The sequence below is a fragment of the Planococcus citri genome, chromosome 2 (genome assembly GCF_950023065.1).
Source record: "Planococcus citri chromosome 2, ihPlaCitr1.1, whole genome shotgun sequence".
Lineage (NCBI taxonomy): Eukaryota > Metazoa > Arthropoda > Insecta > Hemiptera > Pseudococcidae > Planococcus > Planococcus citri.
This window is the reverse complement of record NC_088678.1, coordinates 32,412,188-32,428,692: the sequence shown is the minus strand read 5'-3', so window position 1 is coordinate 32,428,692 and position 16,505 is coordinate 32,412,188. Positions and strand designations below refer to the sequence as shown.

General features: G+C 33.7%; 3 protein-coding genes across 6 annotated transcripts in view; 2 read left to right on the top strand and 1 right to left on the bottom strand.

Annotated features, from left to right (window-relative positions):
* The first annotated feature begins 153 nt into the window (after positions 1 to 153).
* Positions 154 to 2,931, top strand: LOC135835435 (uncharacterized). The gene is made up of 5 exons (XM_065349691.1): positions 154 to 467; positions 540 to 613; positions 691 to 783; positions 857 to 1,121; positions 1,200 to 2,931. Exons 1-5 carry the CDS (start codon positions 408 to 410, stop codon positions 1,293 to 1,295), a joined length of 588 nt encoding a protein of 195 aa, XP_065205763.1. The 5' UTR covers positions 154 to 407; the 3' UTR covers positions 1,296 to 2,931.
* LOC135835433 (protein YIPF1) lies at positions 1,729 to 3,135 on the bottom strand. Its single transcript, XM_065349689.1, has 2 exons — positions 2,331 to 3,135; positions 1,729 to 2,258 (listed from the first exon to the last, which is right to left on the bottom strand). Exons 1-2 carry the CDS (start codon positions 2,835 to 2,837, stop codon positions 1,929 to 1,931), a joined length of 837 nt encoding a protein of 278 aa, XP_065205761.1. The 5' UTR covers positions 2,838 to 3,135; the 3' UTR covers positions 1,729 to 1,928.
* A 233-nt stretch (positions 3,136 to 3,368) lies between these two features.
* Positions 3,369 to 16,505, top strand: part of Graf (GTPase regulator associated with FAK) — a 60,757-nt gene continuing 47,620 nt past the window's right edge. Inside the window, exons 1-3 of one of the 4 annotated variants that reach the window (XM_065349687.1) lie at positions 3,369 to 3,895; positions 3,996 to 4,153; positions 13,800 to 13,871. In XM_065349687.1, coding sequence (XP_065205759.1) covers positions 3,736 to 3,895; positions 3,996 to 4,153; positions 13,800 to 13,871 — 390 coding nt within the window. In that variant the 5' untranslated portion in view covers positions 3,369 to 3,735. The remainder of the gene's footprint in view (positions 3,896 to 3,995; positions 4,154 to 13,799; positions 13,872 to 16,505) is intronic. The other 3 variants (XM_065349683.1, XM_065349684.1, XM_065349686.1) reach the window with 3 other exon arrangements.

The window sequence follows — 16,505 nt, the reverse complement described above, 5'->3', positions numbered from 1 at the left end:
CGCCTCCAGCTGTGACGTCAGAAAACCAGTGCTCTGGCCTTCTTGTATAGGAGGTGTTGTCAGAATTCACCAAACGCCACCTATGTGATAAAATCGAACTAATTTGAAGGACAACTGGAGCAAGTGCCGATTATGCTGATGGATAATCGTGAATTTCCTATACTCTATGATTAAAAACAATGATAAGAAAAGATGAAATTTTTCAACGATGAAAATAATAAATAATGAATAAAATGAAAATTTTTACAAAATCAGATCATTTAGACATTTTTTAAGTCGAATTGCTTCAATCAATCTGATTTCGTTTTTCAAAATATTTCCAATCATTTCTTCGAGTTTTATGAAAACTGAGATGTGAAAATTTCGATCAAAATTTGTTTCTAGTTCGGTGCTGTTTGAATTTTAACATGGGCTCGTGTGTTTCCTATTTACTTCATTGCTGCGGCAAACAAGATGATAATTCTCAGGTAAAACTCAAATTTTAATACAAACTATAATGTAGTCAATCTACATAGTATAATAAGATGTATTTTTTATAGTTTGGCGAATCCGGTGATAGAGCCCAACTTATAGATCCCAACAGTGATAATGTTACAATTCAGAGGATTCAAAGGTAATCATTGTTATCACTATAGAAGATCAATATTATTGTTTAACCACTGCATGAATTAATTTCCAATTCATTTTCAGTGAGAATTATTACTGTAGATATCTAGATAATGGATTTCCGAAGAAATCGGAAGAACATTCGGATTTGAATAAAATTTTACAAGAAATGGCTTCGTAAGTTCAGGTTTTTTGTGTATAGCACAAACATTTAATAAACATCTAATAATTACGTAAAATCTGTTCGCAGGAATGTAATAGATGTAGCATCATTAGGATCGTACAGTGTAGAACAACCAGAATACCGGGAGCGTGGTAGTTATTACCCTAGTAAAATGAGAACAATGCAACCAGAGTACAGAGATCGCATGAACTATTACATGAATAAGGTGAAATCCCTATCTTTAACGAAATCTTTCGCAAAAGTTCCCAAAAATTGCATTTTATTAGACGTACCAAACGCTGAAAAAGTCTTCGCGTCACCATGTATCATTTCCAGTGATGAAATACAATCTGTAAGTTGTATTTTTACTGTACTACATACTATGCAAAATGGATAATTCGACTCATTTCAAATTCTTATTTTCTTTTAGATCGAATCTGTTATGAATGAAATCGACAACATGTTGGAAGATATGAACATTGGTAGCTTCGACGATCTAATTATACCGTTTCAAGTTGAAACGTAAATCGTATTCGTTTTTAGTCAACTGTGATTTTGTTTAATGTATCATATTCGTATTGCTCTCATTATGACCTCTTGTAGATATATTTTTGCTTATTTAGCATTTTAATGATTTCGTGATGTGCCAAAGGATTTTTGGATTTTTTTATCTTCTTTTTTCTTTTTAAAACGAAGTAATCGATGTACATAATATTTTTATTTCGTTATTTTCAATCATTTTTATGCTAAAGCATGTATCTATTGCTTACCTTTTGTATTTATTTCAGTTATTATTTTACGTAAGTTATTATACGTCAAGCACACAAATTAATTACCGGTAAGATTTATCGTATCATGTTTTGTTAACGTATTTTCGAATTGTCGCTAATACATTGTAAAATAAAATCAGTTACTCCAATAAGACTGGATTCATTGACCTATCAAGGAACAAAATCAAATTACTATACAAACAATGCATTTCTTTGAGATATAGTATTAGAATAATAGTTTACATCGAAAGAAAATTATAGGTACAATTCTGGTATTACAAACATATTATAATGACATAATGTAAATGTACAAATGTGAAAATTCCAGTGAGATCTCACAACGAAACAAAAAATTAATCGAAAAATATACACGTTAACATGTAAAATTATTATATCGTTTTACTTGCATTCAAAACAATATTTTGATTAGAATGTAAGTTATCTACACGAGTCATCGGTGGTACATGGAAAAAGTATAACATGAAGCCTACAGCCAAAAGTACATGGAGTCCCAGAAATACCAACAATAAAATGAAATTCTTGTCTCCAAACGCTGGTCCGATGGACTGAATTAGAACGTAGCCAGATAACGCAGCTCCGATGAAAACCAACATCCACTGAATCCAATTCACTTGTATTACCCATAAAATGCTGATCGGAATATAAACGGATAGGGAATATCCGTACACGCACATCAACTCGAGCAACGTAAGCTGAAACTGAACAGATTGAGTTAGAATAAGCTTAAATATGTTGGAAATGAATTAAATGGAATAAATAGAAAAACTTACATGCTCATTGCCTTGATATTTCAACAGAGCCCATAAAATGATCGGTACACACCAAGCGTATAAAAAGATAGTCATAGCCGAAGATGATACAGCGTGAAAATCGTATTTCCAACGATACTCCATTTGTTGCGATGCTGCTTGTAAATAATTAGCCATATTACCGCTAATAGCGATGGTAAAAACTAGAGTAACGCAGACCCAAAAAGGTCCATACAGATCGGGTTTCGATTTAATATGATGTTGCAAATAATTAATGCCAGGTTTTGGTCGCATACTGGCAATTATTCTTTCCACCACTGTATCCGTATCTACGTCGAAGAACTGCTGAAAATATTCCAATGACCAAAGTGAGAGTTTCCGGTCGGTGGTCTCATCCTTGATGGTTGGTCCTTTCGTGTCTGCATTATAAGGTAACTTTGATTCGGTTGGGGCGAAGTCTTGGAATTTAAACGATTCCTCTTGCGGAGATGAATCAATATCGATTAAAATCTGCTTGTCTGTGGCCATTTTTAAAGTAATTTAACGCGAATTCAAAGTTAATTACTAAAACGTCATCACTGAGATAACGAATTTCTACGCAATGATCAGTCTGACGTGTTGATATTTGAGCAAAAATATCGAATGAAACGAACCGATTGATGGAAAACTCATTCAAGAAGATATTCAAACTTCGATTACTTCAGTCTTCATGTTATTAAACAAACTAATTAGCAAAAACTTTGGTAAAAATTAGTACGAAATGGAAATTTAAAAGTTCACTTCCAGCTTCGAAACTTTTCTTATCTTCTTCCAAAACAAAATATCGCTTCACAGATAAAATTGATAAAATAAAAATAATTCTGTATTAAATTATCTGTGCTTTATGATTTTTCACGAGTTTTCACGATTGATCACCAGAGTGCGTTAATGTAAAAAATCGATACACTCGAAGATCGATAATTTTGAATCGATTTTTTGAAATGATTACACCGGCCCCCTCCCTTTTTACTCCATCTCCTTCCCTAGTCCAAACTCCATGTAATTCCATAGCTGCCGAAGCGCTGAGATTTTTTTTGCCTAAATTGCATAAGTGTTTTGTGTGCGTGTTGTGTTGTTTTCGTGTTCGTCGTATTATTTTGTGATTATTTGATTACTAATTAATGATCGTATCGTATTTTTATTAAATAATTTTGACGAATCGATGAAAATTGATTTAAATTTGTGCAATTTGAGTATTGGTTTGTTTGGAATTTTATAACATCGATGTTACAAATTTTTTATCACTTGTGTGACATAGTGCATTTTTTCGAATATCGTGTTTGTGTGTATTCGTTTGTTTTTGTGATTACTTAATTTCGAATTTTTATGTGAATCGTGTTCGGAAATTTGATATTTTATCCCGGTTACCGACGAGATTGCAGCGAAAATGGTTGTACGTTTGCAGCCTCTCGAGTTCACTGATTGTGTCACCGATAGCCCATTTTTTCGTGATAATTTGCACGCTCACGAAAGGGAATTACAGAAAACTAGTCAACAAATAAAACGCTTAATTAAAGAAGTTAAAGACCTCATAAATGCGGCCAAACGTAAGTACTGTTGATATATAATTTCAACCATGTACTTCCATGTATTTACCCAAAGATGCGACTATAAATCTCAACGTCCACTTTGTTTTGATTTGTACAGATTTATCGAGAGCGCAACGAAGTTTATCGGTATCTTTACAAAACTTCAGTTTTGAATGCATCGGTACAACACAAACCGACGATGAACTTGTTATCACCAAATCATTGGCAGAATTTGGGCGGCTTATTGCGGCCATTGAAGATGAACGAGATCGTATGGTGAGTTCTGTTGCTGATTGATGTATCAAAATTTTTGTCGTAGTACGATCCATTGAACCCGAATGTGTGTTCGTGTGATCGTCTCAATTCGAACTGGTATATTTGAATTTTTACGTAAAACTAGTTTTTTGTTTCCATCTCAGCGTAGCTTTCTCCGCTCGGTTGTGAGTCATTTACTTACCCATGATGTATTTCATCTGCACTGTTGTTATCGTATCAGTGGTTTGTTTGGCGTCTTGAGAGAATCCATCGAATTCTGATTCATTCCTGTATTGTCTTCTAAGAAGGTAGATGCAATCGAAGATGCAATGAACCCTAATTGATCGTGATCTATGATCAATTTGCTTGCAGCAGTTTCGTCTCAAAATATCAAATCTTGTTCCCATTCCTATTCGAATTCGTTTCAAGTACACGGTGATGTTTACACTTGGAGTTGATTAATCAAACAACATTATTGATAAACCAAAGATCAATTCAATACGTAATTTTCAAATTGAAATATTAATTGGGTCAATATCAATGTATTTTTGTCACGGTCGAGTGTTCTCCGATTAGAATCTATTTCATCGGTTGCGGAAGTTGTATATGTTTTCGACACCGTCATTTCCACCGATTAGCCCGAGTAACTGAATAGATTTGTCAGCTCTTGCGATCCCAACTAATTACTAGAGACTAAGGATACTTTTCGGCATCGTGCGCTGTCGAGTGCTTTCGGCTACACTCGTTTGACTTGTCTCCATGAAAGTGAAATATTTTCCTTATCAAATTCAAAGATGAAACTCTGTTTCCTTTTCGTTCAAATCTTTCTTTATAATCATATTATTTCATACGAATATTCTAAGTATTTTAACGATAAAACTCGTGTTAGTCCTGTTTCTTTTGAATGTTGATCTGTTTCATAATTTCGTGGACAGTCTTGTACTCTTGTTAGACAACTTGGTTTCCAATCCAATTCCAAGTCCAAGCATTACCAATTACCAAATATAAAGAAAAAACAGCTGTGATGATACTAGTCTTTTGAAATCCAATTTGAAGAAATGTAAAACTCAGAAAACTCAAACTCTTAACAGAAGTGATGTTCAATTGTACAAACATTTAGAACTTGAGATGTTTTTCAAAAGAAGATTGACATGATACGTATATTACATCATGACATCAGTCAAAAAGTCAATGTCGAAAAAATCGAATCAGATTTCCAACTAATCACTCAAAGTATATTATTAAGCAACAAAATTTGTATTCTACAAGAAAGACAATGAAGAATAAGTAAAAGTTAATTGATTTCGAATATTATAAATTTATAATTAAATTAAAATTAAAAATCTCAACATGGAACAGGGAACTTGAATCATTAAAGTCAAACGAGCGTAGCCGAAAGCACTCGACAGTGCACGATGCCGAAAAGTATCCTTGGTCTCTAGTAATTAGTGCGATCCCATTCCGATCACGTCTGTTTTGTATTCGTATTTTTTTTTTTTCGTCGATTCATTTCATTGGTAGCTCAGCGTATACTTACCTTCTTTTATTATTTGTCACCGTATTTCCTTTACTTTTATCATCGCCAATTATTAATTGTTCTCGCTTCCTTTTTGGTAAAATATGACGGTACACGGTACGCGTATGTGCATTTATAATGATCGTTTCGGTCGCATTCCTCTGCAAGCAGCACAGTTTCAAAACCAATACCAAATAAAGATCGTGTAAATATGCCTATAGAATGGATTTCTCCTACATTAGAGGATTATTAATCGTATTCTATGTACTCTTGACACCCAACAGCCAGCTCGAACCGATGAAAATTTTCTTCTAGGTAAAACTCGTTAACCCAATTCGTGAAAAAATCCGCCTAATTTCACCACTGGTCGTCGCTAAACCGGAATTTTCCTCCGACAGCAAATTTCCGCGACGGATGTCGACGCCCTTTTCGATATATCCAACAATTCGCGTCCTCCTAAGTCGTGCTTCGAAACACATTTTAGTGTTTTTTTTCTCCCCTTGTTCCTTTATAAAAATAAAACTGTTCTTTTTTTTTTGGTTTTCCGAATACAATAACATATGTTAGAGGGGTTTTGTCTTCGTCATGCTCGATAACCATCGAACAGGTTGATACGTTTGGGATCTTAAGAAGGTGGACTGGTGGAATCTGCGAAGCGTGAACGTATTCACAAGGGAAGGTTTTCCAAAAACAAACGACTGACACCGGCTTGTATGTATTACGATTCTGATGCGAGTTTTATTTCTTCGAAAAACCTCTTAATCAACTGTCAGCTATTTTAATTGCTGGCTTGTTGATATAACGATATCATTCGATGAAAATAACCCAGTGTGGTGATCTAATTAATGATTGTGTTTGCTACTGTGGTTTTGAATCGAAGAAAAGTTATGTTTTTATTTGGCTAGTTATACGTACACTCTCGTAGAATCGTGACCCATTTCTTACGACTTTTTTCCTTGACAAAAAATCATTTATTTCTAATTTTGGCGAAGAAAATTTGAATCTGGTAGAGGAATTGCATTTTTTTTGAACAGGTTACTACATTATCAGCTTTTAATGACGAAAAATTCGAGTGCGAAGTTTTAGTTTATTTAAAAGAAATGTTCAATTGAACCCCCTGTCTCCTCCTTCTTTTACATTTTTTTCGAGTCTCGAGTTCCTCGGTAAAGTAATCTGATATTTTGCTAGGATTCGGCGATAAATTTCTCCATTGAGTGCTATGAAGTAAAATTTGAGTTACATTTCTCCTTCATCATCTTGCTAGATGATCAGTATTTTATTTTCCTATTCGCTTCTTCATTTATAAATATTTATTTCCTCCTCCGCCAGTGTCACCTCTATTCAAAATTAAAATGATTTCATTATTTCGGTATCTCTGATAACAAGGGTGCAGAGTATTTATTTACTTTTTCAAAGTATTCATTAACAATAAGGTACTTACGTGTTTTATAAAAAATTTCCATCAATTTTTCTTATGAACTTTGAATTTTTAAAGGAATAAACTATCGACCTTAGAAAATGTCATGATTTTAACGTTTAGACTTTGGCAGGAATGTGATGTGTTAGAGATTGTTGGTTGATCCACCTCCTTTCTTATATGTATTTTGAAGTTAATGCTAAGGTTACAAGTTTTTCTATCATAAGTAAACACTTTTGTAATGTGTGAGGAAACAATTTGAGTCTGAATATGTCTTTATCGGTGGTTTCTGTACGATTTGTCGTGCTTTTTTGACCAAAACTGTTATGGTCGGTGGAAAAACGTAGCAAAAAAGTAGTGATTTAAAAAAAAAAACAAAAAGGATTCGAGAATTTCAATTTCATCTTCCTCAGTCAATTTTGACAAATAGAGCTTATTTGGGGACCTTTGAGGTGCCTATTCAGCTTCCTTGAGAACAACTGTTGAATTTTTGACATGAAAAAAATACGTTCTAAACTCTTTGTAGCCAGAACTTTACTGCCCTGATGTTACTTGATAGTAGGAGAGGATGGGCGATGTTTTGGGGGTCTAAGGAAGTACTTTTATAGGAGCCAGGGTTGGCAAGTAGACTATATAGTCTACTTTACATGCTTTGTCTACGTGTAAACAACGTTGCTGTAGACAACGATAGTTTACATGTAGACATTGTAGACTATGTAAACTATGTAAACTACAAAGTAAAACTGTATTTTGTTTTAGAATAAGCCTTTTTTACACGGATTTTGGCAGAAGATTTTGTAAATTTGTGATCAAAATCCCAAAAGTGTTCAAAAACGAGATTCAAAAAACGTCCAAAAACTAGATTTTTGAGAATCCGCGTAAAAAAAACATACCTACTGGACGAAAAAGTGAAAATCTTTAGCAACATTGTCGAGCTGAAAAGCGAGAATTTGAATCTCTCACAAAACAAAAGTAAACAATTTTAGCAAATCACAGCATTTTCCTAAATTTTCTCAAAAAACGAGATTTTTTTGCATTTCTTGAGTAAAAAAAATGAATTTTTTGAACAATTTGTAGGAAAAAGTAATAATTTTTAAAGTTTTTGAAAAAATGAAAATTTTCAGCAATTTTTGGTTGAAAAAAGTAAGAACTTTATTTTCGACCACTTTTGGAGTTTTGGAAAGAAAAAAACTTGAAAAAAGCAAAACTAACAATTTTAGCAGATGTCAATTATTAGTAAGAAAATTACACTTTTTTAAAATGTTTGTCATGAATACAAATTTTTTTTCTTCAATTTTTCAGTTGAAAAGTGAGGGTAATTTTTTTGGAAAAAAAAACGACAATTTTTAGCAAGAAGCGAGATTATTTGGGAATACACAACTTCGAAGTTGACATACATTACTGGTAGTCTACAGGAAGTCTACTTTACATGAAGTTTACATAGATTACACGATAAACGTAGACTATGTAGACAAAGATAGTCTACGCGTAGAGAACCAACCCTGATAGGAGCCTAAAAGGGTTGCTGTGAATTTATCGAAATGGCTGACAATGAGTAATTTTTTGAGGAGAAGAGGGAGGGGGGTCATTTGCAGAAATTTTGAATAAACCAGCTCTTTCTCATTTTGCAAAAAATCTTTATAAAATGTGAATATTTGAGTCAGAAGAAATTTGGGTTCTGAAAATTTTGATGCGTAATTCAAAATATTTTCTCCCACTTTTTTAAAAGATGTCGAAAAAAGAACTATTAAATGCCAGAGTGAAGTGAAGGTGAAATTTCGAAATGATGTTTCTTTTAAGTACCCAATAATTACTTACCATTTTTTTAAAAATTTGAATCCAAAAAAACTGGTTTCTAGAAGAAAAAAAATTGCGTTTTATTTTCAACCCTAATAATATAGAATTTTAAAGTGGCGTTTCTCAGCTCAAGTTTTGATTTTAGCAAGTTTTCAAAGGGTCTCGTGAATACAAGCCCTCATTGGCGTCATCCCAGGCTTTTCGAAAAATAATTTTCAATGAATAAAAAATGTATTGATTGAAAATACTTACCTACTTATTAATTTGTTATAATGTCTTGGGAACACATTTCTGTATTACCATTTTGAAAGTGCTGATAATTAGAAAAATGATTACTTCTCTGATCCTGACACGGGAACCTCTTGAGGTGTCACACTCCGATTTGAACGGGACCGCGATTTTTGGAAAGAGCATAGTCTAAAACCCCCAAAACCAAATTTTCAGCTGTCCAAGTTCATTTTTTGATTTTTGGCGAATTTTTGAAAATTCAAAATTGACTGTTTTTGGCGATTCATGTTTTTTTTAAAGTACGTATGTACTTGATCAATAAAAATGTTCAAAATAAGTCCTAAAACTAATATTAATTACCCTAATTCAAATTTCACCATTTCCAGCCATTCTGGAGCCTCCAGCGCGATTTTTCAATTTCTCCAGGATTTTGAATTTGCTCCAGAAGGCGTGAATATAAAGTTGGACAGCTAAAAATCGAGTTGTGTATTATACTCGACTTGTTTAACGAGTTTATCCACATTTGAGCCGATTTTGAGAGTGACACTTCAAGAGTGGTTTTTTGAGGTTTCACTCTCGCTCCAAAACGGCTGGAAATAGTAGAATTTGCGCTCCGGGGGTTAGTTCTTAAAGAAATACAGCGATTCGCGCAAATTTCAAAAATTTCCTCACAAACGGTTATCTTTTGATTTTTTGGATTTTTTAATTTCGAAAAAAGCTGGTCAAAAAACCACTCTTGAGGTGTCTCTCCCAAAATCGGCTCGAATGTAGATAAACTCGTTAAACAGGTCGGGTATAATACACAACTGGATTTTTAGCTGCCCAACTGCATATTCACGCCTTCTGGAGCAAATTCAAAATTCGGGAGAAATTGAAAATCGCGCTGGAGGCTCCAGAATGGCTGGAAATGGTGAAATTTGGATTTGGGTAATTAATATTAGTTTTAAGACTTATTTTGACCATTTTTTATTGATCAAGTACGTAATTTTTCGAAAAAAACATAAATCGCCAAAAACAGTCAATTTTGAATTTTCAAACATTCGCAAAAAACCTAAAAATGAACTTGGGCAGCTGAAGTGCAGAAATTCCGTTGATGATATTTTTGAGGGAGTAGAGGTTAAATTGTTATAAAAGTATGAAAATTGTTTCTAAATAAGTGAATTTGATCGAATTTTAATCTACGTGAGTGGAATTAGGTAACATCAACAAGAACTGAGAACTAAAAAAAAAAAAAATGCTGTAAAAACAACAAAAAAATAAATGATTTTAAACCCCTCCCCCCTACAAAAAAATAACGTGTAGGTAAGTAGGTATAGAAAAAAACGAAAAAAAAAAAAAAATGTTTTTTGTTTTTGTTCCATTTCTTTTCTTTCTATATTTTGGATTCTTTTTTTTAATTTTTGTTTCTTCATTTTTGTGTTCTCATTTCGTTCTGTTTTGTTCCTCCAATATCAGATGAAAATTCATTCCTTCGTCCCCCTTTGCTCCACTTCCACTTCAATACTATAGATCCATATACAGAAGGGTGAGGGAAGGAGCTCACTCCAACTAGAATTTTCAGAATACTTAATGAAAATCATGATCAGGCTCTTATTTGATGTTTTTAAAAACTTGAAAGAACCCCTACATAGTAGGTACCATTAATTTACATTCGAATAACACAAATTCAACATTAATACTTTTATTTTCCGATTTGCTTGCCACTTGAAAAGCTCAAAAATGCTCAACAAACTCACTAATGGGTCGTGGTTTACCTTTAAATATCGAGTACAAAAACTATCTAAAACTCGAAAAAAGTTGACAGAAATAGCTGAAAAATAGTAAATAACGAGATGTTTGAAAAAACATTTTTAAAAAACGCTTGAAAAAGTAATTTCTAAAATTATTTCTAAAAATTTGAATAAAAATTGGAAAATGGATGTGTTTTCTTGGTGTGCTATTTTACTTTGTCTACTACCTAGCTCTACCTACCTGTTATCTTGTTCGTGTGAATGAAAAATAACAGGACAAAAATGAGAAAAAAGTCATTCACGATTGTACTATCAGAAGTACGTAGTTGCGAACAAAAATAAAACCTACGTACTATAAGTATGTGCAATATGGTAGTCTTGCTCTAATGACGCTACCATATCTTCATCGCCCCACCGTACCAGCTCATGATACAGGCTACAGGTGTTGAACTAGAAAAGTTGATGGTAAAGTGTTTATATGCTGTTGTTTTTGCTAACGATAAGAAATTACGAGTAAATCAAGTGTTTTAAAGAAAGTGCGTGGGTTCGGTGAGTTGTTGTCCAAGTTCGATGGCATCGAAACTGATATAGCTTGGCTCTACTAGGAAAAAAGTCCACCTCGCGATGGCTCCACTGTCACTTTTTTGTTTACCTCTGTTATTCTCAAAAATAGTGCCAATTCTCAGAATTGAGTCGCAATATAGAAAAAAATTGACGTACGAATTACGATAAAATTGTGGATTCAAATTATATGTAGGTAGGTCTAAGGTAGGTAGGTACTATATAGGCACGAAAACTGTGTCACACAATGTTCTATTCACCGTTACTGCTGGAAATAAGACTTAGGTAGGTAGATAGGCGTTTAATATACGCGATATAGGACAGACGGAACACGACGTTGCACACGTTTTCAACGTGCAAGAATTATTGGCGCGGACCCGTTTGTACGTAAATTTTTGTAAAGTTACACGCGAAAAAAATCTCATACACTAGGTTGATTCGGTTTCAGTTTTACGTACTCTTGTACGACGAGGACATTTTCTTAGTTAGGCGAAATTGCACGTCGACGTCGTCGCCGCATCGTGGAGCGCGCACGCGGAAAATTCTCGACAATATGAGCCGGTTCCGGTGTCAACGCGATTTCTGTTCTGCTCCATTTACAAGTTAACAAATGACGTTTGTGGGATAAATTGGAAAGTGTTTTGGTAGGGTTGACTCGACGATACGTGGTGTAATTTTTTTGATTTTGTTTTGTTTTTTTTTCCTGCTATCTTTGTTTTAAATAATATTTCCGTTTGGTGGTTGTCGTCGCTGGTATCATCGTCTACTTGTGGTATCCGATACACTTACCGAATAGACGAGAGGAATGCGTCCTGTAGAAGGGATTTTTTTTATTAGATGGTTGGGTTCGTTTCTCATGACGTTAAAGTGTTTTTCCTTGTACATGTGATGTGTTTTAGACGAATGAAAGATTAGCTTTTCCGGTCGTGTATATGGTACCGTGTATGCTAAAGGTTGAATGTGTCGCAAATTGAGACTTAGTTAGAACTGAGAAGGAAGCCTCTCGAAATTATTGTTGTGGATTTGAACGAGATTAGAATTGATGAAAAGATCGAGTTGGTAGAAACTTAATACGTACGCTTTTAGGCGATGAAGTGTATATTTAGGCCTTCGAGAAGTGAGGGTTACAAGTTGCTAGGTTTTTATACGGTCAATTGGTCATTTTTATGTTCAAATAATCTACTCATCTATTTAGATTTTGAGTGTTTAAAGTTTGAAAGCTGTTCATTTTTACTGAAATGCGAGAATGAAAGGAGAGAGGGAGCGTTTGTGTTCATTTTTGAGGAGAGTTCCTGAGCTGAAAATGTTTCTTAATATCCGAGAGGAAAATATTTTCAAACCACAAATGCTCTCTCCTAAAAATAAGCAATTTGCAAATTCCCAACCATTCAGTAGAACCCTGAAAGTGGTCTTCGATTGTGATAGCAATGATTTAGGTCGAAGCAGAATCCCAAAAGCTTTCTTTTGAAATTAGGCCATTAGAGGTTTGGCAAGGGCTAGAGTTAAATATCCACGATTTTTTCAAAAATTCTCCATCTTTGAAGACCAATATCTATTCTTCCAAGGGCACCTCCGGAACTAAAATTTTTCTATGTGACTTTCAATTCAAAATCCTCCCAATATTATTTTTTTCATCCACCTTAATGTATACTTATACGTGCATATTTTTTTTTTGAAATCACCTGGAGAAAGAGATTCCTCGGAGAAATTACGTATAATTACTCGAAGTCAGAACCGTAATTAACCAACGATCTTGAAATTATATCACATAAAGTAAATGAAATTGGAAATGGAAAACTGTAGGTACAGATATGTATTTTTCACAAATACGCCTGAAATACAGTGATAAAGATTTTATTACGTTTGAAATGAAATGTAATGAACGCGTAATCGTTCATAACACATGACCTACCATTACGTAGTCAGCTTTCCGATTTCCGATGCAATTTGTACTTACTCGTAGTTACGTCGAATGTCGAGGGGAAAAAAAGTAGTTTAATGTTTTTCCTCGTCTTCTGCCTCTTTGCTTCGATGGTCGGTGCTTTTCGTCTCTTCTCCACGCACCACTCTCAATGTATCGCATGTTTCCGTTTACAACTTACAGTCTATATAGGTAACGGGTTTTATAGAAGAAAGTTCGATATTCTTAATGTCGACTCGAGTTTGATATTTAATGCACTTGTTGCTTATTGCCAATTACCAGCAATAGGATGGCAATTAGACTCGTGGATATTGGCTTTAATTGGATATTTTCAGAGTAACTTTATAGAACAAGTTTTGAGGCAGAGGAATACTCTGCACCTGAATAGAGACGTAGGCAGGGTTGATTAAGAAAATGAATAATTTTAAAGAAATATTTTGTAATTGAAATATCAAAATTTGCATAATATTTAATGTGTTTTTTTGTTTCTGTTGCAGCTCGATCGCGCATACGAACAAATTATAATGCCATTGGAGAATTTTCGAAAAGATCACATAGGAGGTGTAAAGGTGAGCGTAATACTCGTATTTGTTAGTTGTACTTTGCCATAGTGGGTTGGTGTGCATTACATATGTACGTTGTGTAATGATGATTTATGATATTCGCCATTTTCACGCTGATTGCGAAGTTTTTTTTGACTAATTATGAAAAACGTCAAGAATTTTTTACGATAACGATTTCCTCTTGTCAACGTATTGTTGCACTTTGCTTTGCGAATGTTTTTGGAAAAAGACGTTTTAAAACGAATTTTTCCGGTGATAACTGTGCCCAAATAAGGATTCAAATTTTATAGCGTGAATGGAATTTGATTTTGAGGAGGAGCTGTTAATCGATTTGGTTATGTTATTTCCAAAATCATCCGATTGAAAAAAAATGTACGAGTATTTTGAACTGGAATTTGTTTTTAGAAAAGTACATTATATTTTTTTATTTCATTTTTTCATCTTTTGCTTTTGGAAATATGCATGGTCTGAAACCCCATTACCAAAATTTCAGCTGCTCAAATTAATTTTTCAATTTTTGGCAATTTTTTGATGCTTACAAAAAAAAATACCCGCCCATACGGAAAATTGGTTCTGAAAATTAATATAAATTTTCTTCAACCGAATTTTTCTGTTTCTGATCATTCTGGGCTGGAGCCCAAAGTGTAATTTTCAATTTCTCCAGAGGAAGCATTCTCTTGTTAGCATTAAAAATATGCTGGTCAAAAAAATGCACTCGATGTGTCCGTCGAAAAATGAGTCAAATGTGGATAAGTTCGTTGAATAGGTTGAGAATAGAATAGGCCAGCACAACTCGATTTTTAGCTGCCCAAATTAATTTCCACACTTGCTGGATGCATTTCGAAATTCTGTGAGAATTTAAAATAGCACTGGAGGCTCCACAATGGCTCAATTTTGTGAAATTCTGATTTTGAAATGTTGGTTTTGGACAAAATACAGCCATTTGTGCAAATTTCCAAAGATTTTTCTATATTAACAGAAAAGTTTTGATTTTTCGATTTTTTTTCACTAAAAATGCTGGCTAAAAAACGCACTTGTGGCGTGGGCGTTTAAATGGGCTCAAAGGTAGATAAACCCTAGATTTTGAGCTACTCATCAAAGCGATCCACACGCCTTCTGGAGAAACCAAAAATCACACTGAAGGATCCAGAATGGCTACAAGTGGTGGAATTCCATTAATTTCCTCTATTTTACTGATTGAATGTATACAATTTTTAAAAATCACGAATTGCCGGAAAAAGTCAATTCAGAATCTCAAAAAATCGTCAATAATAAAATTGAAAAATGAATTTGGGCTATTAAAGTTTTGGTTTTAGGGTTTCAGACCAAGATCATGCTCTTTCCAGAAATCGTGGTCTTCTTCAAAAAGAAAAGGTTCAAAATCCCTGAAATGTTGACCACCCCCCTCCCCTCATGAAAACATGTAGTTTTACCTGCAGAGTGCGGTGAGCAAATTTGCTCAAAAATCATAGGAAATCGAGGCATTGTCTCAAAATTTTTTCAAGGCTCATTATTTTATAGCTTCTTTGCAAAACAGCACAAAAAATTTCAAGAATTTTCTAAAAATTATAGGTAAGTACGTCAAAATTGTACTGAAAAAGTATAGGGAAAAAGTCTGGAGAGTAAATATTCAATTTTGAGCGTTTGATGGAACTCTTTTATGTAATTAAAATTTAAGGAGGAAAATTTCCAATTTTTTTATGTTTTAATGAATTTTATCAGCATTTTTCTAGATTTCTTATGTCAAGTGATTTTATTTTTCGCATGTGTCGCATTTTTAAAAAAATAATCCTACATTTGATAAGGTGACAAAATTGGGAAAAAAGCTAAAAAGATTCTACACTGGCTCAAAAGACCTACATTTTTCATTGAAAATTTGTTGAAAATTAATTTTATTTCGAACTCTGTAGGTATAGGTAGGTAGAGGTACTTATTATTTAGAATTGAAAAGATCTAATATGTTGATATATGAAAAAAATGAGAGAAAAACTTGGACTAGAAAACAAGTTGTGATTCGAGGAAGTACATGTGTTATTCTTATCTCATCAGATCCTTGAAAAATTATAAATGGGGAAGGCGAAATATTCAAAATGCTCCCAAACATAAAGACATTTCTTTGAGAATGGGTAGAGGTAACATCTAACTGAGAATCAATGTGCCCGAGTTTCTGTAGAAATTTTAGAAAGGTTCAACAAAAATCCTGCGAAGGTCTCATGTTTTGATTTGACGATTTTGTTGAGCACTCTGTTTCAATAAAAATATCAAAAATTGGTCCCATTTCTTGTAATGTATCATTTCAGAGCCCCCTCGTTTCGCCACTTTTTCAGAATAACCCCGCCTTCAACTTTCCCTTCCCTTCTCCTCTCCTCTCTTACCAAAAAATTAATAATTTTTGTCTGCAAGATGAACTAAAAATCGATTAATCAAGACAGTCTCTTTATTATGTACAACGAATTCTAAAATTGATTTACGTGAATGTACTTTTATTTTTTTGTAAAATCCAATATTGTGTTTTTTTTTACCTCTCTTGTCTCCTTTTCAATCAATCAAGCAGTATTATTTTTAGAAGAATATTCGGAAACGAAATCCACAATATTGATGTATTCTTCGCATTACTATAAAACCTCGTGCTGTCTTATA